The 26,837-nt window shown below is 56.7% G+C and overlaps 1 protein-coding gene across 16 annotated transcripts in view; it reads right to left on the reverse strand.

Moving 5' to 3' along the window:
- Positions 1 to 26,837, reverse strand: part of LOC138060821 (ciliary neurotrophic factor receptor subunit alpha) — a 238,380-nt gene that overhangs the window by 13,733 nt on the left and 197,810 nt on the right. For all 16 annotated transcript variants that reach the window (XM_068925725.1, XM_068925720.1, XM_068925722.1 and 13 more), the window contains 3 exons: positions 16,727 to 16,844; positions 15,369 to 15,535; positions 5,345 to 5,508 (listed from right to left, as the gene is read on the reverse strand). In XM_068925725.1, coding sequence (XP_068781826.1) covers positions 5,345 to 5,508; positions 15,369 to 15,535; positions 16,727 to 16,844 — 449 coding nt within the window. The remainder of the gene's footprint in view (positions 1 to 5,344; positions 5,509 to 15,368; positions 15,536 to 16,726; positions 16,845 to 26,837) is intronic.

A 26,837-nucleotide genomic window follows, 5' to 3' on the forward strand; every position in this document is an offset into this window, starting at 1 on the left:
GAGTCATGGTGGCCAGTCGAGAGCATCATCTCCTCTTCTCACTTGGGAACCAACAAACAAAACTACTAAATCTTTGGCATCTCAGCCGTGTCTCAAAACGCACCTCGTGCTCAGCAGTGGGGCCACCACGGCAGCAGACAGCCCTCTGCACGGAGGCCGTGCTCTGAATGCGTGCACGGCATTTCATCCCCGCGCATGGGGCTCCAGGGGCTAGATCCTAGAGTCACGGCGTTACGTGAGCTTCTTGCTTTTGCTGAAGAAGGATGTTCCCAGCCTTTAGAAAATGCTCGAGGATGTGGCTCTAATGCTTCCAGAACAGAAAAGGAAGGAGAGGACCCAACCGCATTATTAGCTTTAAATATCTCATGACCTTTTACTGCAAATCTCAAGATCTGAGGCTCAGCCCACCTCATGGTTCGTTAACATTTCATGTTGTCAGCATGGCCAACGGGTTCAATTAGGTTTCGCAACGGCATCTGTAAAGTGCTGGCAATTCACTGGAGCAAATCTGCTCTGGGTCTGGCCTCCAGCTCAGGCGCTGCTCAAGAAATACCTTCTTAGCTTTGCCGTGTTCCCAGGCCTTGCACTGAGCTTGCCAGGACTCAGCCCAAGCCTCCCACCTATGTGCCCAGTTGATGTGGCAGGGGCTGGGATTGGGACATAAACTCTGTGTGGCGTTGAGGACAGGGTCCTGACGCAGCAGACAGTGAGGTGCATGAGCACATCTGCTGCACAGCTGGTCCTGTGCTCCCTGCAGACCCCCAGGATGGTGTCTGGCTTTGCCTGCTGACGCTGCCCTCTGCCAGGACATGAGCATCCCTGCTGAGGGCTCCTGCTCTCTGCTGTGAGCACCGGGCGTTACTTCAACTACACCATGTTAGATGTGCTGGGAGAGCTTCTTCCAGCACATCCAGTTTAAGCATCTGATGTGTCCAGTTTGCAGGGAAGCAGCTATAACGCAGAGGGATGGAGAGGTTCGGGGAGGTGCGCCCTGGTGCATGCACACCCCATTGCACACGGAGGGGACCTGCCTGCCTCTCTGCAGACGCTTGCGCTTGCCTTGCTGTGTGCACACAAACGTGCTTGCAGGGATATAATGTGTGTGAGCCCAGAGACTGCTGCTGTTGTGAGTTAACTGAAGGAGCCTGTAAAACCAGAAACAGGCTATTAGCAATCCATTAGGAAAGGGTATCCAGTTCCAGCCTAGGTAATCCATTAGAGGAACATCTGAGAGCATTAGGAGAGCTCGCTTGGGGCCAGGATGGGGCTATAAAACAGAAGAGGAAACCATGCTAATCTGGCTTGAATTACAAACTTAAAAGCAGGAGAAAAATAAAGGATACCCTAAACATTTAATGTTTTATATTTAGGAGACAGAACGTGAGATTCTGCCAAAAGGAGAGAATAAAAAACCTGTTTAGGCTACAAATATCCCATCTCTTTTCTGGCAGGAAAGAAACTGCCAGTCCCTCTTCCAGAAAGGGAGGAGCGTGACTCTGAAGTTTCTTGGCTCTCTGAAGCGAGTTCACTATTGAGCAGGGCAGGGGGAGAGTCGGTGGCCACCCGTTGTGACACAAAGTCCAGCCTTGATGCGTTTGCAGCCCGAACGGCTGAGAAACGCCCGTGCCCGGGTGGGAATGGGGCTGCTGCGAGGTGGCCTGGCTCCCAGCGCAAGGAGCAACCCGCGCGCGCCTGCTCAAGCAGGCGCTCATCGTCTTGACATAATAATAATTCCTAGAGCAACAGAATATTAATTCCCAGAGCAAATGACAACAGCAGAGTTGCTAAGTGGCCTGAGCGGAAATGCGCCGCTGAGCAGGGGAAAGGTAGCGCAAGTGGCACGCTGCAGCGCTGCCGGCCAGCTCCAACGCAGCTTTGCTAGCCTGGCCTGCAGTCGCTGCACCTGGCTTAGAGCAGCGCCCCCCGCTGCGGTCCGGACTGGGGGTCTGCTGTTGGCATCCCCCGGGGCGCCGGTCGGATGCAGCATCTGGAGAAATCCATGCAATGCCAGGCACAGCGTGAGACGAGCTGCTCGGGATGGGGGAAGCTCCGTCTCGGGCGCGAGGGGAGATTTCTCCCTGCACAGGAGTGCTTTTGGCCAGGCATGCGCCTGGCTCTCTGCCGCTCGCCTGGCTCTCTCTGCGGGGGGGAGCGGGTCCGCACTTACGGATAGCTTGTACAGCAGTGGTCTCGATAAGATCCACCGCTCCCGCCACGGACGGCTTCATCTTCTGGTGCCAAGGCCTGGCATTATTAAAATCCTGAAAGGAAGAGCCTGGGAAAGAGCAGACGCTGATTGAATCAGGCCCTACGGTATTCGACAGCTCGACATCCATCTGATCCTATTAGTGCTCATTCAGTCCTGTCTGCCGAGGTGCTGTGCATAAATCAGGCCTCGCAACGATAATGGGAGGCGGAGGGGAGCGAGGGGAATTGCTGCCTCTGCCAAGAACCACCACGTGCGCGCGGGGCCGGCGCGGATATTTGTGGCTGCGGCCAGTCCCCTGTGCCGTCGCGCCGGCTGGCTCCCGCAGGGATGCTGCAGGATCCCCGCAGGGCCGCGCTTCCGCCTCCCAGGGGCGTGCGATAAGGGCACCCGTGGGAGCCGGCCCGCTCCCGTCTCGGCGCCAGCCTGGCCACGTGCCCTGCAGGCTGGGCTGCCGCCGCGGGTCCCCTCCTGCCCCCCGGGGCGGTGACCGACGCCAGCCAAGGACGCGAGGATTGCCAAGAGGAGGAGGCGAAGGGGCTCCGCATGGGGCCCCGGGGGCCCCACGGGCATATGCCGGAGCGTACGGCGGAGGTTCCTCCCGTCCCCGTCGGACGAACATGCTCGGAGGCTGCCGCGGCTGCTAGCAGCCAGGCTGCGTGCAACGCCTTTCCCGTGCCGGGAGCCGGTGGGGGCAGCCGGAGCAGAGCCTCGGGGCGGCTCGCTGCCCCCCAGGAGACCATGCACCTCCAGGAGAAGTGGGGTGCAGGCACCCACGTCCTCCGCAGAGACACCAAACCCCACCGGCTTAGGCATGCTGGAGGGTCTTCGGGCAGGCTGAGCCCGGGCAGACGCCGCGGAGCCATGCTCTCCCCTCTCCTGGCTGGCTTCAAGGCAACGGGGACACCCCCATTAGCAACGCCAGCTAGCAACGGGTCTAGCAAAGCAGAGCTCAGGGTGGCTTAGGCACGCTTCCAGGGCACCAGGGCGCCCATGTTTGGGTGCAAACCCCTGCATTTGGGGGGTGCCGTGCTGGGCTAACTGGGGCTGTGGCTTAGCATGTGCAGGGGGGCCAGGGTCAGAGCGGTTCTGGCCGCTGCGGCGCTACCATCCCCTGGCATTCGAGAGCTGATTGAATTAGGCTTTGCAAATAATTCATCTGATGAATAGTGGCAGTTTTCTTCAAATCATCCACAAATCAGATTTTTCATTACCCAGTCGGCGGGGGTAGAGAGTCAGAAAACAAGGCTGGTACCTCGTTCACTGAATGTTTGCACCCGCTTGCCGAACAAATTATTCCCCAAACACTCTTCGCCCTCAGCTAGTGACCAGGGATGTATCTCTTACAACGGGCTAGCGACAAATAAGTGGTGCCCGGGAGCGCTGTCTCCTCCCGGGATGCTGAGAGAGAAGCATTGGCCAGGTCTTAGAGGAGTACACCAGCTCGGGGCATCTTTAAATAGCAGAAACCTAGTTTTGACTACCCTGAAATTGCCTTTTCCAGCCGGAGTCTCCTTGCTGCAGGTGTCTGCCGCACCTCCACGTCTCCGGAGAAGTTCACCGGCCCTGAACACGGCGCCGTGTGCCCTGTGCGCGCCGCGGGCAGGGCTGGACGCACGCCACGGCTCTCCCCAGCGCTTTGCCAAGCGCCAGCCGCCCCGTCGCGTCACCTCCGCCCGGAGCGTACATGCCACCTTCCCTTATCGCCGGACTCAAAGCGCAAAACGCCCGTCGCTGCCCGCGCGGGACGGCCGGCGGAGCGGCGACGGCGTCCCCTCTGAGGCCTCGCACAGCTTGGCACGGGGAACGCAAGCCCCTCCACTGCACCTACTGCCGGGGGGCTGGACGTGCCCGAGGAGCCAAGACAAGAGACATCTTATCGACAGCACTGGCGCCGGGATCAGGTCGTGGTAGAGAAGTGGTGAAAACATGGATGTTTTCCCCAATTGTTTCAAAAACGGACAGGACTGACGTTGCATTGCACGCTTCCCTCTCCTTTTTTGTAATTTAGTTTCACGTTTTGAATATTTTTTCCCCACCCAGAGGAAAAAAAAGGATCCGAAGCAAACTCAGTCTCTGTTTTTCTAAACTTCAGGGGTGTTTCACGGCCCCCTATGGCGCCCGCTCTGCCGTTTGCTGGGGGGAAAAGAAGAGCAAGTGGGAAAAACCTCTTCCCACCCTTGTCTGACTTTCCACACCTTCAGCAAAACGCTTCAGTCTGAAACAAGATAGACATTGCTACCTCATCGGAAAAGACAGAAAGAGAAAAAGCCTCCCAGCCGGCGACGTCCTAAAGGGACACGAACGTGAAGCGAAGCCTCTCATTCCCTTTTTGAATCATTTTTCTCCCTAAGACGAGCTGGCTGGCAGGAAACACGCCGCTCTGCTCCGCCGTGCAGGCGAGTCCCCAGGCACCGACCGGGCGCTGGCCCCTATTTGTCTTATTTTGGGGCAAACCCCCTCATCAAACAAGCCGCCACCGCGCTTGCCGAATCGGCTTTCCGCTGGCCCGTCTCCGTGGGACGGGGACGAGCCGCGCCAGCACCTCTCACGGAGCGGCAGACTGCCTCCCTCCGCAAGCGGGGCGCGCAAGCATCGCAAAATAAAGCCCGTTCGTTATCTTCCCGCAGCTAACAAATGAATTCTGTCCTCCGGGCTGCCAAGAATTTCACTGACAAATTTTTTTCTTTTTTTTTTTTAAAAGAAACAAGAAATAAAAGTAAGAAATACGATAACATCAAGGCAATCGCTCTGTTACTGACTACGCTCTGAGTTACGGCGCACGGTATTTTATCTTCAGTTCAAAATCGAAATGTGGCAGAGGCGCATTTAAATGTGGTGACATTTATACTTTAAATGCCTTTTACATCTCGTTGGCAGGTTTTATATAGAACATATGTATGGAAAATAGTTACAGGCCGTGTATTAAAATGCAGAGAAGGGGAGAGCGTGCAGAGCCATTCGAAGGCAGAATGAGACTTGAAAGAAAGAAAAGGCAGGAGGGAGAGAAGGGAGGATAGAAGGAGGACGAGAAGAAAAGACTGTCTGCCCTTGCTCGTGCAGAGGCAGAGGCAGGTTTCTGAGCGTTGCCCGGGCAGTAAACCCCTTTTGCCCCCCACCCCGCCGCCTCTGACTTACGTGTTGCCACTGGTCCAGGATGAGGGGCCGATACCGCAGGAAAAACTTCAGCGGGAAGGACTCGGGGTCGGGCCAGGAAGAGGGGTTTTGCCACGCCACTTCCAGCCTCCGAGGGTTATTGGGCACGGGCTTGGCCACCACGTTCTCCGGAGGGTCTGGCTTGACTGGAAGGAAAGAAGAAGGCTGTTAAGAGAAACCTCAGCACGTCTCACCCTGCCTCGCGCCCCTCCGCGAAGCAGGGGGGCCGTTCGGCTGCAGCCGGATGAGCCGGTCCCCACGAGCCACCGAAAGGCTGGCTCCTCCAGCACGGCGTTTCCCCCGGGGCTCCGGGCTGCCAGGGACCAGGCTGCTGTGTGTTTCACACAGCAAAGAGGCAGAAGGCGTTTTCCCAAACTGATGGGATGCAACAACTATTGCAGCGAGGAGGGGGAGAGAGAGAGAGGTGGGCAGGTGCCAGGTCTGCGCAGGTGTCGTGCATCAGGGCTGAGCAACCTGCGGCCACGACCCACGAGCCACAGAAAGTTGCTGTGGTCGTCTTCAACCCCAGGTCTCTCTCACCCTGCTCTGCTTTTGGGGCATGGGGACATTTTCCCACTGCGCTGCAAGTATTGCAAGGAAACATTAATTGGCTCCTAGCTATGCAAAGCGCTTTGAAGCGACGGCTGTTTTAAAGTGCTGGGAGCCTGTTCCAGAGCGAGCCTTGCTCCTTGTCAAAGGTTTGCACTAGCAAATCTATAAAGAAGACCAAGATTTGGGTGCATCCACCCTGCTCCCTTTCTCATGGCCAGGACGGAGCTGCAGTGTTAATCATTCACCGCGGGAGAAGCCCACAAGTGGTGGGGTGCCCGGAGCCAGCCACGCGCTCTGCGGCAATGCGCTTGCTGACAGACACTGCCCCAGGAGCTGGCTGTATCGGCGTGCCCAGGACCTGGCGCACGAAGGCAGCCCAGCTGCGAAACACATCCTTGCCGAGCAGCTGTGAGCGGGTCCCCTCCGGCTCCGCTGTCAGCTCCGGGGCTGCGGAGCCAGAGGAGCTCAAAGGGGGAGCCGGGCTCTGCGCTCGCCGGTCCTGCAGACGAGCACAGACAGACCACAGCTGCAGCGAGGAGCTGGGGGGGAGAGGGCTCTCCAGCGCACGCTAATAATAGCGCTGCACGTGACTCCTCGTGTCCCCGGAGGGCTCTCAACCCCCTCCCCAACGAAGGCCACGTGAGGGATGCAAGTCAAGGGATTGAAGCTGTCCCTCCCGGCTTGAAAATGGCCGGATCACGCGATGTCCCCCCCCGACTCCGACCGCCTCGGCCAGCAGCTTGCGAAGGCACCGGCGTCAATCTCCGCTCCCAAGCAAGGAGGAGAGACGCCAGGGCCGGGAGGGAGCCTGTCCCTGCCTGGCGGAGATGCTGCCATACCGTCAGGGCTCCCCCTCCCCGCTGCGCCGGCCCCCAGGGGCTCTTCTGCTGCTGGCGAGAGGTGATGTCCCTGCGGGGGCTTTGCCTTCCCCAGAGGACAAAGCCGCTGGCGGTGTCGAGCGAGCTAAGTGTTAAACGCAACCTGATCGCCAGGGACTCCTTTGCCAGCCTGCTTCCCTGCAGCGCTGCTGTAAACACGAAGGGCATTTCTCTCTCTGCTAGAAACAGTTTGGGAGCTGTGCCGGTCCAGGCACTGGCACAGGGCCGGGCTTGCGGCGAGGGCAGACGTGTGCACGCCGTTCGCTGTCACTTCTATTCCGGGGTGATGGTAGCAACGCAGCAGCCCTCCCCAGCGGGACAGCCTCACTGCATCACCAAGGCTTGCTCCTCCGTGGAGAAATCAACCTGTGATGCTTTCACACCTGCTTTCTTGGCCGAGGGTGAGGCAGAGGGACGCAGCTAGAATCAAGCCAAGGCCTCACCACCCTGGTGGGATCCAGCGTTTCTTCTGTTCCTCCTGAGACACAGCCCCCTTCCCACCCACCCCCATCCCTTTGCGCCCTTCTAGATCACTTTGCTCGCTCCCCAGTCTCCAGCCCTCCTGCCCTACGTGGTCCAGCCACCCCAGACCTCACCTTCCCTGGCTCCATGCATCCCTGGGGTGGCTCTGCAAGCCTGGACTGTCCCTGCCTCCCACCTCCTTCCCTTTCCACCAAGGATGCAGAGAGGGCTGGACCAGCGACGGGGCTGACAGCACCTCCTCCATCCCTGTTGCTCCAGGTGCTTCAGGAGATGCTCTTGGAGGGCTCTGGGCAGCCGAAGGAGAGAAGCGCCAAAGGGTCTCAGCACAGGTGCCCAGCATTGCCTCCCCACTGCCATCGACAGGCTCTGCAGCGTCACTGTGCATGATTTTCCACTTACAGCTTTATCCTCCACGAGGGCGGCGGCTGGGCAACGTGTGCAAAAGCATGAGCTTTCTGGGGACGCTCACAAGGCACAGCCACCCCATTTGAGAGCCAGCCAGCAAGGGGGGACGGTGCTGGCCAGGTCTGAGCTGCCTCTGGTGGCCTTGCCTTTGCTCAGCAAGCAGCGGGGAGGGAGGATTTGTTGGGTCTGTGCAGCACTGAGCTACTCCAGATGGCTGTGTAATTCCTCCGCTTGCTTTGAGTCCTCGGCTCGGGCTGGACATCAGCTCCCATTGACAAGACCTTGGAGTCCAAACACATACGGAAAAGTATAAATCCAGCGCTGGCTCTGCACACTCTGTGGACTCGGTTTGCAAAACAAAAATCTGTTCAGCTGAACGAATGCAGATGCCTCCGAACTGCAGCTCCACATGGAGGCTGCGAGGATGAAAGTGCCGGGCTGGGGGCATACGTGAGGGGCGCAACAGCCCGAGCAGAGCCCGGGCGTAACACAAGGAGCCCGTAGTGCTGCTCGTTGGCGCGCTGACCCGGCGCGGTTTCTGTGATGGCAGAGGGATGCTCAAGCGTGGCTGCGAGCGAGCACAGCAGAGCCCAGCCTTCAACCGGCGCTGCGCCTTCCCGCTGCGGAGAGCCTTCAATCGGCATTGCAGGTTAATGGGAAAAACAGTGCTCTCCGTCACGAGGGCTGTGGCAGCTTCCCCACGTGTCCCTCCCCAACCTGCAGGACTTTTGCCCGGGTTTGAAATGAGCTGTGACCTTGCGGCTTGCACGAAACGCAGCAGTGCCAGCCCCTCAAATAGCACACAACTGGAGCCGCCCCTGCCACGTCCCCTCCATAAGGGCAGGGATGCTCACGCCAAGAGTTGAGATCTCCCTGGGTTCAGCCTCACCTCTTGCGGCAACAGTCCACAGGGTCCAGCACCTGGTGGCTGCCCTGAACCTGATGGCTGTGGCCGAATGAGGGTGTCCTCTCCTCCATCCCTCCGCAGCCACATCTGCTCCCTGGGTGCTCAGCCGCTGCAGCCCGCGCAAGCACTGTTTTTGGGTGAACCACAGGCCCCTGCAGGACCATAGTGTGCACTCACCCTATGAGTTTAGTGTGCTCACCCAAGGGTTTAGCTGCAGGATGTGGGGATTAGAGGAGATCCTGCAGCTTTGACGGGGGCCCTAAGCTAAGGCAGTCTCATATCCTGCTCTCGGAGACCTCCCGGTGACAAGTCTCCTGGCACAGGGTCTCCTCTCTCAGGACAGACCTCATTACACTGTGCACGACATTGGAAAGCATGTCCCCAGCAGCCATCCAGCCGTAGCCCTGTCCAGCTGGGGTAGACATGCAGCTATCCCCTCTGCAGGTCTTGCACACGCTGCTGGGCCAGGCTCGTGATGGATGGAAAGCACAGGGCAGCACAGAGCTCCCCCGGTGGGCTGTTTTGTACCTACAGGTGCAGCAGTGGGTGCTGCGACCCTCAGGGTCCACGTGGCCACCTCGGGACAGGTTGGCACGGCTCCAGGGCCAAGCCGAGGCTGAGCAATGGAGCGCTGCACGGCACCCCACGTCCCCGGCCACTGCTCATCCCTTCCCACATCTTTTCCTGATTGAACAGCCCTGAAGCTCCAGGCGGAGGGCTGGGGCCAGTCGTGGAAGGGCCATCTGACTGCAGGGAGCACAGGTTGAGCTCCCTGCTCCAACAGGCACTTTCCATTTGACCTTGAATGAGTCATTAATTCTAGCTAGCCTCCCAGGTCTCTGCTCCTCACATGGGGATAAACACTCCTCCTTCTCCCTGGTCTCCGTCTGTCTAGTCCATTTAGACAGTAAATTGCGAGGCAGGGGCCGTCTGGCTGTATATCAGCTAGGATAATAGAGCCCTGTCCTTAGGAAGGGCCTGCAGGCAGTAATGTAATATAAACAATAATCGTAATAATAATGGACGATGGGCATTAGGCTGAGTATTGGTTAAGCGGCTACAAAACCAGATGTAATATTATTCCGCAGAGCTGAGGGAGCATCTCCAAACATTCCTGAGAAGGAGAATTGGGACTTGGCCGGGGACACGGTTCACAGCTCTTCCCGATTCATTTTCGGCTGCAGCGTCCAAGCGAGGGCTTAGTTTGCGAGAAGAACCAAGGAAAGCAGCAGACTTGCACAAACAGTCCCCACCAACGGCGGTGCCAGAAAGGATCGTGCAGTTATCTCCAAATCTCGATGTTTTTCTTTATCAGGCCTGCTGCAGTGGGTGAGTGCCAGACTTTTCCTAAAGGCCCCGCATGCTGACACTTAACCACAGCTTTTTAGCTATTGCCCCGGGTTGTTTTTACGTGTATAAGTCTCTGGTTCAGTGGGGCAGTGGAGACCTGCAGCACGGAGGGGAGTGTGAAGGAGGACTTGCCCCGAGTCTGCCCCTTGCTTGCTCTGCTGTCTTGAGCACCCATCCTTCAAACGAGCGGAAAATGGGTCCCTTGTGGCTCTTAAATATCCCCTGGCATTTTCCAGGAGAAGAGGGATATTAAACTCCACGTCTTAGCCAAATGTCAGTCTAGGTAATTTAATTCTGCCTCCCTAAGTAGTATGAATTGAACTGACCTTCTGCCTAGGCAACTGTATACCCATGTTCAGAGAATCTGAATTCTTCATAGACACAGCCGTGTGCGTCCTCCCAAAGCCCCTCTGAGATGGTCTGTGTCTTTAATTGTCCCAAAGACGGGAAAATTGAATGATCTTCCCAAGGTCACACAAGGCATCGGTGGCAGATTTGGCACCCATGTCTGCAAGGCCCCGTCCAAGGCTGCCTTCCTCCTTCTTGGAGCAGCATCCTCTTCTTCTAAACAGCTGTGCCCCATCGCTTCCCAGCAGGGCAGCTCCAAGTGGGAAAAGAAACCCTGTTAATAACCCACCAGCAAAGTCTCCTGGCTCCTTTAGGGCGAAAACTCTGCTCAGTCCCGTGCTGTCCCTTGCTCAGCTCCCTCCTGCATGCATGCCCTGCCTGCAGCACACCGCACCAGCAGCACAGAATAATTAGTGCTACCAGGCTGTTACATTTTTAATGCTGTATGTCTTCTTCTGCTAATTTGCCCCAGGCTCACGCTGGAAGAAACACAGGCATTGCTGAGGTGGGATGCTGGGCTTGGCTTTGCTGTGTGGAGGTGTTGTTTTTCCTGCCTTGCTGAGGGATGCACATGCCATCTGCCTGGCGCTCGGGCTGAAACACAACCAGGGAAGGTGCTGCCAGCTTCCTCCTTGGATGCCGTGCTGGCGTAGGGCTGGGCTGGGTGAGATCCAACACCGAGGCTCCCAAGGCCACCAGGTTTGATAGGTCACGGGCCATGGACAGGGCCACCTTTGTCACCCTGAGGCGGGATGCACCCATGGAAAGGAACAATTCTGCCTGCTCGTACCCATGAATGGAGGGCTGGGGGCCATAAATGTCCCCCCCTTCCTCTGCCTCCAAGCCCTCTCCTCTCCGACCTTCTCTGGCCCCTCTTCCACCTCTTGCCCCAGGGCTGGAGCCCCCCACGTCTGTAAGGCTTTGCATGCTAATGCAGCCTCGCATTCCCCATGCTCACCTCTATTAATATTAATTCCTTTGCATAATTAAGGAAACAATTTCCAGGGGAGAGACAGGAAGGAAGGTAGCCCAGATCTTCCTGTGGGCTAGGAAAGATGGGGGCCAGAGGGGTGCAAAGCCTCTTCCAGCCATCACTGGATATCGAAATGTAGAGTAACTCCTCACAGCTGGCTGCTAATAACCAGCACTGCGCGACCGCCAGCAAAGCATCGGCTCAGGATATCAAAAGAAACTACCAGTCATTTTCCACTCAATTAGAGTTCATCTTCCAAGCGGCCGGGGAAGGGATTTTCTGCTGGAGACTCGAGTGCTGGGGGAAGAGAGGAAGGAAGCAAAACCAAAGGAGGTCAGTTCTTCCCAGGGCTCACTTTGTATTTGGCCCAGGCCTCGCTGGTGGGTGGTCTGATGGGAAAATGATCAGCAGATCTGCTCCTGGCTTCGGTTCAGCCACACTAGGGGCACTGGGGCAGCTATCTCACCACCTGGACGTTCAGCAGGGAGAGCTGCCAACACTACGCTGCTATTGCATTTGCTCCTGGTTGCTCCGTTCCCAACAGGGCATGCGATCAGGGCTGCAAGCTTCGGCAGGGCTCTGGGGTTTAAACTCCGTGTGGAAGAGGACACGGTTTTCTCTAGACTAAGGGAAAGAAAACAAGGCGAGCTCTGGCATCTCAGTGGGGCAGCAAGGCACTGGGGCTTTCGGAGAAGCCCCATGAAGTCACAGGTTGACACTGTTGCTCCGTTTTAGCAGGGCACTGCCCCCCAAGTGATGTTTTTCCTACAGCAAGCCAATGCAATGGTTTTGTCCAAAGAGACTTAGGTTTTTCACACTTCCACCTAGCTGAACAAAACTCAGCACGACTTCAAAGATGAAACCTCAGCCCAGAATTTTACTGCAGCCCAGGCAGAGATCCCCAAGCATCTGCTGGATGCTGGATCCACACTGCTAGAACCCACAGTGACAGGACGGCATCCCTAAGGCTCACACCCTGCACAGCCAGATGCGAAACCTACAGTGAGGTGTCCTACAAGAGAAGCAGAAACATGGAGGGTTTGCACAAGAAGAGCACGCAACTTTGGACTAGTTAGCTGTGCTATTTTCCACCCTAAACAGCCAAGGCAAAATTGCAAGGCAAAATATATTAATACAGTGCATTTGTTTCAACTGAAACCAGCCTCAGGAAGACACAAGAAGAGAAGCAGTTCAAGGTACGTTGCTTCCAGGGTACATTGCTGGTGATTCAAAGCAGCTGAGTTTGTCCCATAATGACTCTGCTAAGCCTGTCGGCTGCCTACTTAAACGCTTAATGACCACTGCATTTGTGCTGCTTACACAGGGAGCTGTAAAAATGACGAGGAAGAGAGAATTTCACAGCTGTGTGGATTTTGGAGATGTTAAGGCCATAAGATATTGAAGTGTTTGTTGAAGCTGACTGGCTCCAGGATGTAGGACACAGCCTTCCTCCCAGCGCCTTGGTGCCGGCTCATCACTATGGTCTCCAGACGCGTTAGAGCGACACAGCTAGCATCTGCCAAGTGTTGCCTGTTCTCTCCCCTTTTGGGCAGAGCCTTCTGGGTTTTGAAGACACATGCTGCTATTTATCCCAATGAAGAAGACTGAGGACACTTAGAGAGCAGCAGGGCTAGGTTATGGTCCTCTGGGTCCCAGCAGAGTTTATGGACCTGCCCAGAGAAGGCTCTGCCTCTTGCACTGAGGAGTGCAATCTATATGGGGAGTGTCCAATGGGGATGAAGAATAGCCATGTCCTACGTTGCCCACCTCCTTTGCCTGATCCTCACTGCTCACGGCTGTACCTGCCTAGCACTGGGCTTGCCGGCCCCGACATGCTCCTGCGTGCTGCCAAGGGGATGAGGGTCTGGGGAGGGAGATGTCATCTCCCACCACAACCGCCAGGACACATCTGGGCACCCTGCGTCCCTCCCGGCTCCTCAGAAGAGGCAGAGCTATTGCACCCGTGCTGGCCCAGGACAACACTGTCCTCTGTTAACCGGTGCCTCTGATCTGGGCTGAGTTCAGCCTCCGGGGCTGGATCTTGCTTGTGCTAGCGCCAGGATTCACCGTGCTTGCGGCAGGTTGCCGGGTGGTGCTCCCTGGGTGGGTTTCCCTCGTGGGTTGGATGGAGGACAGGCAGATTCCTTCTCCTGAGGAGGTGCCGGTTGTTTTGCTCAGGAGTGGCACCAGACGTGTCAGAAGCCAGGCAGGGCATGGGTGGGAAGCAGATGTTCAGGACAATGCCCTGAACTCCTGGAGGAGGGAATGTGAGGAACTCGGAAAATGCAGGGCTTAATTGCTGCCCTGGGCCCTGCAGGCTGGAGGTTACCTTCGTTTAAGGAGTGTATCTATCTTCCACAAAGACTGCAATTTCCATTTAAAGACACCCAAGTGACTGAGACTCCACCACTTCCCTGGTAAGCTCCTTCCCTTGCTATCAACACTCGCAACGCACCGAAGAATACAAGTTTCGAATTTGGGCCGCAACTGTGGGAACACAAAAAGACAATCCCTGCTCCAAAATAACACCTGCATACTGTTCAGAGCTGTTACATTTTCCAGAATTTGGGGTAGAAAGGGAAAATCTGTTTTTGGTGCCAGACAAAACAGCAGTGGAACTCCTCTTCCTGCGCTCGGGTACTTCCACCTGCTCAGGACTGGCCCATGCACCTCATCTAAGGCATCGCCTGAACCCTGGCTGAATTTCTAGGCTTTGCTTGTTTGCTTTTGTGGTCCAGTAATTGCCACATAAAGCCAACAAACTATTTTTCTACTTGTTCCTGAACTCTGCTCTCTCCCATTCTCCTGTTTTTTGAGAACACAGTCTGGTCGTGGTAAAGCAGCCTGCTGCAGCATCCTCCTTTGACTAGCTTTAATCTGGCTTTGGCCAGTGGTAAAAACCATGTGCCTAGCTTCCTGCTTTGCCATGCTTTTCATTTTAATTGCTTGGTTCATGATGGTCCATCACAGTCAGAGGTATCAGCAACAGAGCCGAACTATGCCAGCTTGGGAAGGGCTTGGAGATAACGCACCACAGCAAAGCTGCTGTATCTTCTGAGCTATCTGTTATTGCACTGAATTTGTTATCGCTGTCCTGCATAGCTCTGCTGAGCACTTACACTCTGGGCTACCGTGCAAAGTCGGACAGGTCCATGAGAGCCACAGTAGTGGGGCCAGAAAGTTTGTGACTATATGCCAAGCTCCTGCCCGGAGAACGGGGCTCCTCTCAAATCCTGTGGGAGGAGGTTTGAGCTGCCAGCTTGCCCAGGGTCTCCTCATAGCGTGTGAGCAGCCAGCTGCATAGCATGTGACAGGACATCTGCTCCCCAACTCAGGGAGCATGGTGGTGTGAAGGGGGTGAAGAGGAGTTCTAGGAGCAGGTTAGGTAAGTGCTGCTGGAGGAAGATTTTAGGAAGGTTCATCCTGCCTAGGGATGGGAAGAATAGGATGAGATATTTTAATTTCTCTTCTAATTCCCATGATTTGGCTTCCAGGACAAACATCAAACCTCTCTTTTATGAACACTAAGAGGGGCAAAAAGGAAAACGCCATCTGAAGAACCACAATTTTCATAGCCCTCTCCCTGGATACTTTGCAGCCGCTTCCCCAACCGCCAAGCAAGAAGATGCTCTGCAGTTCCACAAGAGCTGGACCATCAGAGACAGGATCAGGCAGGGTGCCAGGCAACAAACAGGACCAGCACGAGGGCTGCCCACACGTGTCCTGCCTTGCTCCCCTGGGTGCCATCATCTGCCTTGCTCCCCTGGGTCCCAAGGTGGGAACGAGCCTGTGGCTCCTAAACCAAGCACCCATAAGAGTACCAGTGCCATTTAGTAGGAGCAACTTTCTTGTAGCAAAGCCCAAATACCACCATCCCTTCTATGCTTAGGTGGTTACAGCAGGACCGGGAGACTCAACGGGGCATCGGCAGGGGTGGGAGGGGCCAGTGTGGCTTGAACCCCGGCTCCACCTTATGCACAGAGAGGTAGAGGATCCATCTGGAGAGCCTACCCCTTTCCCTGGCCCGTTTCTCCAGTGGGTGATGCTATGTGCAGAGCAAGCTAACCCCAATACTGGCTTGGAGAAGCCAGTTCCTGCCGCGGAAGTTACCTATGGCGAACTCGTCAAAGGTGAGAGTGGTGGAGTTTTTGCCCAGAGCATTCGTGACTGTCAAAGTCACCTTGTACTTCACCGTCGAGAAGAGCTGGAGGTATCTGATGTGACACCTATTTTTGGGAAAGGCGTCCTTCTCGCAGACCATCTCTCTCGTGCCATGTCTGGAAAGCAGGGATGAGAAGAGCTGTTACCTACTGACTACTGCTCAGGGATGGGGATACACCTCCCCACACAGATGGGTAGAGGAAGCGCAACAGCCGGTCCTGGGAGCAACTGCGGACACTGGCCTTGCTGTGCAAACTTCTGCTTCCAGGGCTCAGACACACTCCTTCGGCTGAGCAGAAACCCGGGCCTGGCTGAGCATAGCTCTTCACAGACTCGAGCCCCACCTGGGTCCCTCTTGACTTTATCAGGATTCTATTCTCCACCCGCTGCCTCCACCAGCAGCATTGTGTCCCCTTCTGCCTGAGGTCACCGTGTGCCACACCAGCTCCACAGCCAAAGGGGCACTTTCCTCCTGAAGGAGAATTTCCCAGGCTCGCACGTGCCCCTCGTAAGGGTATGTTTTATCCTAGTTGGAAGCCTACACAGAGACTGGGGCTAACACCTTCCTGCTGGCCCCAAGCAATGTCTCCTGCTGCTCTTCCACCCACCTCACCGCAAGGAGAAGACCCTGCCGGGATTGCGATTGGCTCTGCCTTTGATGTACTTTCTTCTGGAATAACTAGCCCCAAAAGCTAACACAAGGCACCATCCTAGATACAGGTCGTGCCAGGACCAGGGCCTTCAGGGCTGAGGACTCTGCACCCCCTTCCCACCTCCTTTTTCTCCATGAGTAGTGCTGTGATGGTGAGGCAAGTCCTCAAAGAAGGAGAGACCTGGATCCTTCCAGATGAGCTACAGCAGAGAGGCAACACCATAATATGGCCAATACTGGGGAAGGGACATTGCTGCTGCCTGACTGCAGCTGGCATATAGCAGAAGGGAGCAGGGCTGTGCCAAATGCGCCCAAGAGCAGGGAAGAGCAGGCATAACCTCCACCAAAGTCAGGCAGTGCAGAGATAATGGACCTGGTGGGCATGGAAAGGGGACCCGGCAGTTTGGGGCTTCAGCAGTCCCCTCTGGGAAATGGGAACTTTCTTAGGATAAAGCCCCAGTGGCAAGCAGCCAGTTTGGATGTCTCTGAAGCATCCTTCCCCTGGCGCATTTTTGGGACAACAGCCCCATACACTGAGTCTGGATCAGACCCAATGCCCCAAGACTTCACGGCACTGCTTGAGACCTGCTCCAGCCGCTGGAGAGCAAATGCTCACTCTGCTTGTAGCCTGGTCCTTCCTTACCAAGGCACTTACATGACGGAGATGTTGAAGGAGTTGGGGATGTAGGTGGGACTGGGCAAGTGCCAGCTGCAGTAGAAACCCTTTGGGTAGTTGTTGGACCGGCACATCAGCACTGGCTCCTTCGGGGGGGCTGCCAGGAAACAGAGAAAGAAGAATTACTGACCTCGTTGAGGTTGGGTTGATCACCAGCTCCTAAACAACAGGATGTCCCTCCACCCCCGACAGCTGGAAGCTGGGGCGATGAGGCTTGCAAGGGGAGCTCAGGCTGTTTGATCGACTGATTGAAGCATCCGGATGCAGTCAGAGATGGGCAACAGGATGAGAGGGGTCCTTGGGGCTGGCCATTCTTGCGCTTTCACTGCTGGCATCCTGGCATGGAAATGCAAGCAGAGAGATGCCACAGTCCAGGAACTGTGCCCCATATCAGTCACCAGGACCCAAGAGGAGGCATATTCCCACATGCCATTTAAGCCAGCTCAAACTGCAAGCGTGACCTTGGGGGCATGAGAAGGGCATCACCTTTGCCACAAGTCTGCCAGTCAGGTCCACCATGACAGAGTTAGCCATGCCGCTGCCTTACCACAGCACAGATTGTGAGGTTGGGCCTGAATTGTGGCTTCAGGGAGGATGAGTCACGGTTCATGCCCGACTCCTGGCAGAAACTGCCCCTGCCAACCCATCTGTACCAGTTCAATGAACTGAGGGAGTAACGGTAGCAGTTGGAGACAACCGAGCCACATCATAACCTGTGTACCTTTGGCTCCTTGATCGTCTAAGCTGCCTGGCTACTTGGGGTGGGTTCAGCCCTTGCCTTGGGCTAGGCTGTCCACAGTAGCTCACATTCTCTCTTGGCAGGTCACCAGCTCAGACGAAATAAGGTGGTGTCAGAGGAGATGGGCAGGTATTGGGGGAAGTTGTCTTCCAGGTTGCTACAGAGATTGGAAGGAGGTCCTGTTCTCTTAACCATGTTAAGCTAAGGTGCTCACAGCTTTCTCAGTCATGTCTCTGGGAAGTGAAAAGCTTCTTATTGTGGGACGATCCTCAAAAGGACCAAAGATCCTTTAAAGAATAGCGGACGATCACTCAGAGCAAGACTGGCAGGAACAGCCTGAAACCAGCAGAGGAAATTCAGCTCTGCAGGAGGACTTGCCGGTGATAATGCTTTCAGCAGCAAGGCAGAGCATCACATTCCCATCCTGCAGATGGAGACAGCCCTGCCACCCAGGAGACGTAGAAGCAACCAGAGATGGGACAAAAGCACAGAGCGGGGAGCAGCCTGCTCCTGGACTTGTCAGTAAGTCCTACAGAACTGTGGGATGTCTCTGTCAGATGCTGAGGGCTGGTGCATGCAGGAGGATGAAATCTGATGCCTTTTAGCTGATAAACTTTTGCCCTTGTAGGTTCGTAAAACAGTATCTGGACTGGGACTGAAGGCAGCTCTTCTTAGTACGTGGACACGGGATGCAGAGATCAGGAACCCAGGGGAGCCACTGCCAAGTTCCTTCCTACAGGGCGTGTGAGGGCAAGTCATGAGTCCCACAGAGCCGTGGGCAGCATGCAGCTATGGGGCAGCCTCTGTGGATTTTGGTGTAGGGAAATCCTGCCAGAACTATTTCCCTTTGGGGCTGCCATGTGCAAGTGGTAGCCATGCACAGCCCCAAGTAGGTAAGTGCACACCTACCTAACACCTAACGCCTCTTCTGCATGCCGTGCCAGAGAAAGCAAGCTGGCTAAGGGCTTGCTCCCCCTTCCCTAGGAGCCACGTCGGTGAGCCAGCAGCACTGGGAGCGCGCCAAAGCCTCAAGACATCAGTGTAAAATACGACATCTCTAGGGCTCTGCAGCCACATCTGTGCAAATCATCAGCGTAGAGCGCAAGCCTGCAGAGCTGCCTGTCTCTTGGCGGCTCTCTCGCTGGCCCGCTTATACACAGCCCAGGCCTCGCTGGTGTAACAACAGTGGAGGAGACTGCTTTCCTTTGCTCAGCCAGGGCAGAGCAGAGCCCCGAGGGGAAATCACACCCTGATCACACTCTCCGGAGAGCAGCCCGAGTGGTACGAGCCAGAGTGCCATGAGTGCAGACTTCCCCTTGCCCTTCCCAGGACTCCCGGGACAGGCAGCCAGGATCCCGACTCAGCACTGCACAGCAGAGCTCACCCCAGGGTACCCCGGGGCCAGCAACCACCCAGCAAACCACCATGGGCCTTGCTAGCGAAATGTTCTGGGGGTGCCGCGGCATCCAGCTACAGCACTCTGCTGCGAGTCACGTAGGGAAACTGAGGCACAGGCAGGGGCTTGCCTGCATGCCATCAGCACGGCCTGTGGAGGGAGCTAGGCTGAACACCACGCAACAGGAGACAAAAATGCAGCAGAGGCACTCAGCAGGGAGAGGAAGGGGGGGCCGGGGAGGGAGACGAGCCTGCTCTGATATGAGATGCGTGTTCCTCCTAATGGCTATTTCAGCCTTCAGATGGCAGACGAAGGCCAGAGCCTGGGTAATGAGCCTCTCAGCTAAATTATTCAAGCAGACCCTCCGCAGCAAAACCGGGCGTCTAATCGCAAGGCCAGAGACAGCGGCTTGCTCCCTGGTACAGCTCCATCCTCCTCCTCCTCCTTGCCGTGAGCTCCCTGACGCCTTCTCCACCCCGGGAAGCCGCCCAGCGGGGTGAGCCAGGACAGCGGGGCCGCATCGCCCTTCCCGGGGTACACACGAGGGGGTGCGGCTGCCCCAGGGAGGTGTTTCGGAGGGGTGAAGGGGTGTAGGAGATTTGGGGCCAGCCTTAAAACGTGCGAGCGACCGCGTGGTGGCAGTGTGGCCTAGCAGCGGCGCTCACCCACCTGGCACCGAGGAACCGGGATGGGGGCTGGAAGCGGGCCACGGCGGGCGATGCTGCTGAGGATGCTGCGACGAGCCTCTGCCCCACCGCCATCTCCCTCCTCTCCCGCCGTACCACAGCGCAGCTCCCTGCCGCCCTGCACGCCGCCCTCCCTGCCCACGGCGAGCCCCTCTCCTCCTCCAGCGTGGGAGAGGAGGGATGGGGACGGGGGGGGGGACTGCTGCTCTGCACAGCAGGTGACAGAGCCGCTCACGCCCGGTCGTCCTGCGGGCCACCAGGAAGGAGCTGGGGACCTGGCTAGGGACAGCCAAGGCTTCAGAGACCCTCGGGCATCCCCGGAGCCTTGCACAGCCCAGCCCGAGGGGGAGGCGCTGCTCTGGGAAGCTGCCTCAGTGCCTGCCCTGCCCCTCAGCTGCGATTAGCCCGTCTAAGGATAATTTATCCCCGTTGTCTCCGCTGTGATGCCGGATCCGGCTCTTGGCAATCTGTGCTAAGTCCTCTGCCCACGGAGGCCCGGCATCAGGCCTGTGCCTCCCGTTCTCTTCCCAGGGAAAAGAGGGAACCTCCCAATTCCCACTCAGCAGGAGCCTTCAAAAGTGCCCTCATTTCCACATCAAATGCCTTGAAGATCCTGTCCACCGAGCTGAGATCGGGGCCCCAAATGCAGCCCCCAAACCCTGTGTTTGCGGCACGCTCCCGCTGCGGCTATCCTGCCCTGTGCCACCGTGCTGCACCCTGTGCATGGCGGAGAGGGTACCTGGGGACAGAGAGCAGGAGGAAACGCTCAAGAGATGGAGGGACAGGGGCTGCAGCCAATTTAGTCTGTCCCTGTGTGCTGCAAACAGCAGCAACACCCAGAGGAGCTGCCCAGGGAAAAATAATCCCTCGCTCTCCTAAGCCATGCGGGGGGGTTCAGGCTGCAGAAACAGGAGGCTACATCCTCTCCTCGTCCCGCTGCTTCAGCCCACGCCGGCACCCAGAGCTCTCTGCAGCAGACGGACCCGGTGCAGGGATGTCCCGGCCGGGTAGGTGACGGCACCTGAACAGGTCCGCGTGTGCAAACACGGCAGCGGCACTGCACAATATCTCCTTTGCTAAGAAGTTGCTGGATGTTTCTCATGAGATGTTTGGCCTCTTTTGGGGCTCGGCTCTTCTCAGAAGCACCAGAGCGTCGGGAGGGAAGCTGCCCAGGCTGTTCCTGCTGCGGTGCCAGGAGGGACATGAGGCCTGGCCGCGTGGCCGTGACCACCCTCTCTGAGCTGGCGGCAGGGTCCCCGTCTTCCCAAGGCGATGTCTCTCTCCCTGTCACTGAAGGAGAAGGCTCTCGGTGGCTCGCCAGCATGGCTCATCCTGCCCATCAAAGGCTCTCAAAGAGAGAAAATAAAATAACAGGCTCCGATCGATCGTGCGCTCCGTAATGCTGTCTTTGGAGCTGGGCCAGGCTGCCAGGCCGTTTGAGAGAGCAAGGAAGGCAGCTAAGGAAAACAAAGCCATCAAGGGGGCACTAAAGGCTTTTTCTGCCCCGAGCTCCATGGAGGGCTTTGGGCAGCGCTCCCGGGTGTGCAGTCTCCCTTGGGTGGGCTTGGGAGCTGCCGGGGGCGGACAAGGCGAGCTGAGGCGCACGGGCTGCGCCAGGGCATCCCTCTCCAGCCTGGCGCAGCTGGGAAGGAGGGATGACGGGGCTGGAGACCTCCGGCAGCCTGCACCCTGTTTCCCAACCCGGGAAGCGGCCGTGGTGCTTCCTGCGACTGCACCGCGATCGCTGAATCCACGCTGGCTGCTCTCCAGCTCCAGCCTTCTTCATGCCACTGGGATGACGGCTGGCTCTCAGCCCCTGGGACCCTGGGGACAGCCCAAGAAACATGTAGCTCTGCAGGCTGGGGATGGCCTGGCCACGAGAGCCAGCGCGCCCGCAGCCGTCCGCTGTCCAGCATCCACTCAAACGCGTGGGGCACTTCTCCGAGGGATGCCGACTGTGCATGACCTCCCTAATCCGAGCAAATATTTACTTCTCTGTCGCCTTGTGGAGCTGCTGAACTCCATCAAGGCAGAGCTCCTCTTCTTCGGCTGCAAACAGCGCCTGCCCTCGCTAATCTGTCTATTAACCTCCCGCATGGCAGGAAGCCACTTCTTCCACGTGCTCTGCTGACATCCTCTCTGCAAACCCAGGGTGTTTCGTGCCCAGGCCACAGCTGCCTCCAAGCATCCTTTCCCCCTCTGCTCGCGCTCCAACCAGCCCTGCAGCAAAAGCCTTGCAAAAGTGCAAAGGGAGGAAAATCTGTGCCAGACCCGGAGCTGTCTCGCACCGACCGGGCCACTCGCAAGCCGTGCAATGCTTGCAGAGCACAGGCAGGCAGCAAAATCCGGTCCCAGGGTCATCCTCTCTGCATGTCCTGCAGAAGACATTTGGCAGGGACAGGGTCGGCTTTCCCACCACCCCGCGCTTTACATCCCTTTGCTCGCTGTCTCTCTGTCTTGCTGGAATTGGCTGTTGTTTAATCAGTGCTGGCACTCTCCACTCAGCTGGAGAGAGCACAGCTAACAGCCCTCGAGGAAGAAAGCAGCCCTGGATGCACCGGCACAAAGACAGATTTTTTTTGTCTCTCTCTCCCCATCTCTAAAGCCCAATTGTCTTTGTACCCTGAGTCCCACTGTGCAGGGAAAAAGTGTAACCAATCCATTTTAGAAACCACTAAAAATGATCTACAGTAGCTTTTCCTAGCCCTGCTAGGTCATGAGATAATGGACATTAAAATTGTGGCATTTTTATATATAGAAAAGTTATTTTAGGTCATTTTTAGAGGTTTCTGAAATGGATCAGTTATAATTTTCCTCTCCTGCTGAGGGTTGAGTGTACTAAAGATGCCTCACTCCACAGGTGGAGGGACACAAAAAATAGTACCAATAAAAGTTTTAAGAGGCCTCTAAAACACTTCTGTAGGAGGTATTTCTTCTGTTTCACTTGGGGCACGTTCAGGCCCCGGGCTGATGAGGGATACCGATTTTACAGTGCGCTCACGGGATGACCTGCATAACTCATCAACCCGAACACGTGCCAATAAAACCTCCAGAGCCCATGACAGCATCGTGTACTCGCTCCAAGGCTACAGACGCTGTCCACCCCGCATGCGCGCACGCACTCGCGCAGGCCCCCCCGGCGCGGGGGTCGACCCCAAAGCTGGCCGAGGCTGCTCTCCCACCAGACATCCGCTCCGGTGACGTTATTACCATCCCTTGCCCCTGCATCTTTCAGGGCAGGATCAGCGCCCCGTGCCCTGCCTGTATCTAACGTGCCGGTAAAGTTTCCCATGTCCTCCGCCGGTGACTGATTTCGGAGCATTGCCATGGGGATGCTCTTGGTTGCAGCCTTGGACAACTCGCCCTCCTCCATGGCCGCAGAGACCAGGCGGTCCCTTCTTTGCAGGGGTCCCTTGCACATTTGAAGGCTGTGAGCACGTGCAGTGAAAAAATGCATCCAAGTAGCTGAAAGAAGTTGCAGATGCTGGAGGGCATAACCGGGATCGACCTCAGCCTGGAGTCCAGCCCTGAACGCTCGGGCGCGTAACATCTGCACGGAGGTGTCGCCACTCTGTGCAAAAGCAGCACGTAGAGCACATCTGCGCGCACAGCTACACAGATCCTTTTGTTACGCGCACACCCCACTGCTGTCCCTGTCCGCCACTGTAACACCGGCTGCAAACACAATGTATTATTTATCTAAATGCAGCTTTTCTAAAAACTGCCTGGGTACAACAGGCTGGTAGGAAACAACAACAACAAACCTATGAATAAATCATATTTCCACTGCCTGGCAGATACGGGGAGCATCTGTCCACCTGATAGTGCCTTCTGCCTGGAAACTCCCGTGCTGGCAGCAGGGAGACTATTGCCAGGGACGGTCCCTTCCACGGCCCCAAACATCAGGACGCAGCCGTGCAGAGCTGGAGACACAGAGGAAGGTGAAGCTCTGATTTTGCTTGTCTTTGCTCTGCTACCCCTTGTCTGGGCTGTTCTCGGGGCAGGGGTCTAGGAGGGCCAGGAGGGCGAGGGCTCAGTGAAGGTGCAGAGCCCTAGCACCCAGCAGGTGGTACCGAAGGGCAGGCGATGCCAGTTAACGTTTCTGCAAGGGCTTGGGAGCCCTGGCTGCACTCTGGGAACTTCAGTGTTTATAGCCGCTGCTTTTCCAAGAGGGATTTTGCAAGCTTTTTTTAAAAATTAATGCGGCAAATGTCACTCGAGAGAGACACTCTCGAGAGTCACTTGAGAGCCCAAGGGCATGGGGGGAGTGATGGGCTCATCCCCGATGGGCCTCCTGGGTGACCCCGCTCAGCCAGCGCCTAGCCCAGCCCTGCAGCCCTCGTGCAGCAGCACTGGTGCACGCACAAGGCTCCCAGCCACTCTCCCCCAGGAGTTCCCGAGTTGGCCCGGGGACACTGCGGCCGTGCCCATGCTCTCTGCAGAGATCCTCTGCTCGGGTTCGGGTGAGACATCACCTTCCTGCCAAAGTTGGAGCTGGGAACATAACGGTGACAGAGCCTGAAGGACCACAGAGCCCCTTAGTGGGGCGACCAGCCTGGGTGGGGGGCCACAGCAGCTGTAAGCAAAGTCCCCCCTGTCCCCACTGCGATCCAGGAGTCACTTCTCCAGCCTCAACGAGCAAGAATTTATTCCCCAGAAGGAGCCGAATAAAAGGGTGGACTCAGCAAAAGATAAATTTCTTAAAGGCCCTGTTTTAAACTGATTAGGGCTCATAAACCAAGCTATGGATTTTCTCATTTCCCTTGCAGAAAATCCAGCACGCGCGTCGAGAGGCAGCGCTGTAAATTTGGGGGAAGAGACGCGCAGCATTACTCATACATAACAAAGAGTTTAGAGCCCTGCTTCGAGCACAAATCTCAGTGCAAACTCCTAGCCCTAAATGCCACCTCTCAGCAGGTTCGCGTGATAATAGGATTGCTGGAGTTTGCTTCACCCCGTGCCAGCCAAAGCCGTGCTCTTCACCGCGCAACAGAGGAGCTCTTCAAACCCAGCGGCTCTTGAGCCTCCGAGCAGTTCGCAGAAGAGCCTGGCGAAGCAGCGAGGAAAGAGCAAGTTGGTGAGAAGGGCTCCCGTGACTGTGGGCAAGGGATGTGGGCTGGCTAAGGCGGCAGCCCCCCTTGGAGGTGCTCTCCGAGGTGCGGGATGCTGCGGGAAGGCGATTTAGGCAGGGCTAGCTGAAGCCATCCTATGCCCACGGCACACCGCCCCTGCTCGCTCTTCAGCTGTCTCGGAGACCAGGCTCCTTCCCGCAGAGCTGGGCACAGGGCGGCTGGGGCTGCCGTTCGCCCCGACGCAGAAGGGAGGGATCCCGGAGAGCACCGGCCGGAGGGTGCTGGTGGTGGAAGGAGGGACCCCGAAGGACAAGGTGTTGCAGGCAAGCGTCTACGGCAGGAGCCAGCTGGCACAGGGAACGTCCCTGCCTCCGCAAAGGCAGACGGCCACTCCAAGCCAACCCATCGGAAACCAAAGAGCAGCTTTGCTCCGAAACAGTATTAAATATTGAACAAAGGAAAGCAAATCTGTTATCTGGGATAATTGGGAGTAAATAAAACATTTAACCAAACCAAATGCAGCTGTTTCAACTTGGAGCTGACACAACAGCAGGGAAGCCAGCTCAGCTACTCCGTGTCCTTGTTATGGCAGCTGATTACTGTTTCGGGTATAATGGTAGCACCACGAGGCCTCGGACACAGACACGGCCCTTGGCGCATGGTGCTGCATGCTCGCGAGGGACAGACATAGGTGGACCAAAACGGCAGGGCATGGGAGTGAGGAAAGCACGTGGGGTACAAAAAGCCCTTTGCAGCGCCGGGATTTGCTCTCCAGCCCGGGAAGTTCACGTGCAGGCCAGCTTTCCTCCCCTAACACCTCTGCGATGAGATCTGCAAGTAACATAAAGCATTTCAGAGCCAGGTCACTGGTTCGCACATAGCCTGGGGCAGTAATGACCAAACCTCGTTACCAGCTGCTCGGTAGCCTGTGGGAACGAGCGTGCCGGGCCTCTGTCCAGCTCCTCGAGACCTGAGGAGCAGCACTGGGAGAGGGGCTGTTCAGCACCCAGAGGGAGGTGCTGACAAATGAGGCCAAGGGCTGCTCCAGGATGGAGAGTGTGTCCCTGCAGTCCCAAACTCCTCGCAAAAAGAGTTGTCTCTCTTGGTACCCCTCAATAAAAGATTTGGGAGATCAGCAGCCCAAAACAGCTCCAAAGTGTTTGGTTTCTGCCATGCCCGGTCTCAGTCCGCACCAGCTGTGAGCAACACTCAACCCTGGAAAGAGTGAATGTGTCCAGAGCCCTGAAAATTCCCACCAGGAGATCAGCTGGAGGAGCTGCTACCTGGAGAGAGGGATGTCTGAACTGGGAGCAGCCCAGCCACTACACGTGTGGGCAGTGCCTACCCCAGCCTGGCTGGGCCGCGGGAAGCAACTGCTCTGGTTTCAGCAGGGCCTTGGATTCATGCCTTCGCTATATCTTTTGCAACAGTCTGTATCCCAGGGTACAGCGCTGGCCACTCCAAATGAACGCCGTTCCTTGCATTGCACCCTAATCTGCCTGCAGTCAGAGCTGGCCTCTTGCTAAGGGGGTGATAACAAGGCACGACTTCCCAGCCGCACGAGGCTGGCCTGACCGCGCGCCCCGAGCGAGGAAAGCTCGCCCGGGGGCTGCGAAAGCACACTGGCTCTCCCTGCTCTCCTTGGGGCTCTGCGTGCTGAGCGGGGGGCACAGGGAGGGTTTATGGAGACGCTATAATTTGAGACGGGTTTTTTGAGAAATCCTCTATCTGTCTGCTTGGGCAGATATCTGCTCCCCTGGCCCTGAAGTGCTGGGAGTCCTGCCAGGCATCTCATGGCCTTTTAGGAGCTGCCAGCTCCACATAGCACCGCGCACATATCCCCTTCACCCTCTTTACCCTCTCCAGCTCCAGGCACAAAAAACCTGCACGGTCTGCACCCTGCAATGCCCCTGGCCCCTCCATCACCTTCATTAAAGGCTGCAATAAAGCAGTCCGTCCTCTCTGCCTCGCCAGGCAGACAAGACAGGGGAAATACCAGGTGTAATCAGATACAACCGAGGCCATCAGCAGTCATGTATCTTCAGCAAAGCTGTCCCACCAGGACTCCTGGAAATTGTATATTTTTCCAGGAGGACCCTCTGGAGGGAAGCTACAAGCTCTTTGTCATGTACCAAGCAAGAGGCTAGCCACGAATATTACCAGCTATCTCTCCCAGAGGAGGGAGCGCAGACTGCCT

Source organism: Struthio camelus, chromosome W (assembly GCF_040807025.1).
Source record: "Struthio camelus isolate bStrCam1 chromosome W, bStrCam1.hap1, whole genome shotgun sequence".
NCBI lineage: Eukaryota > Metazoa > Chordata > Aves > Struthioniformes > Struthionidae > Struthio > Struthio camelus.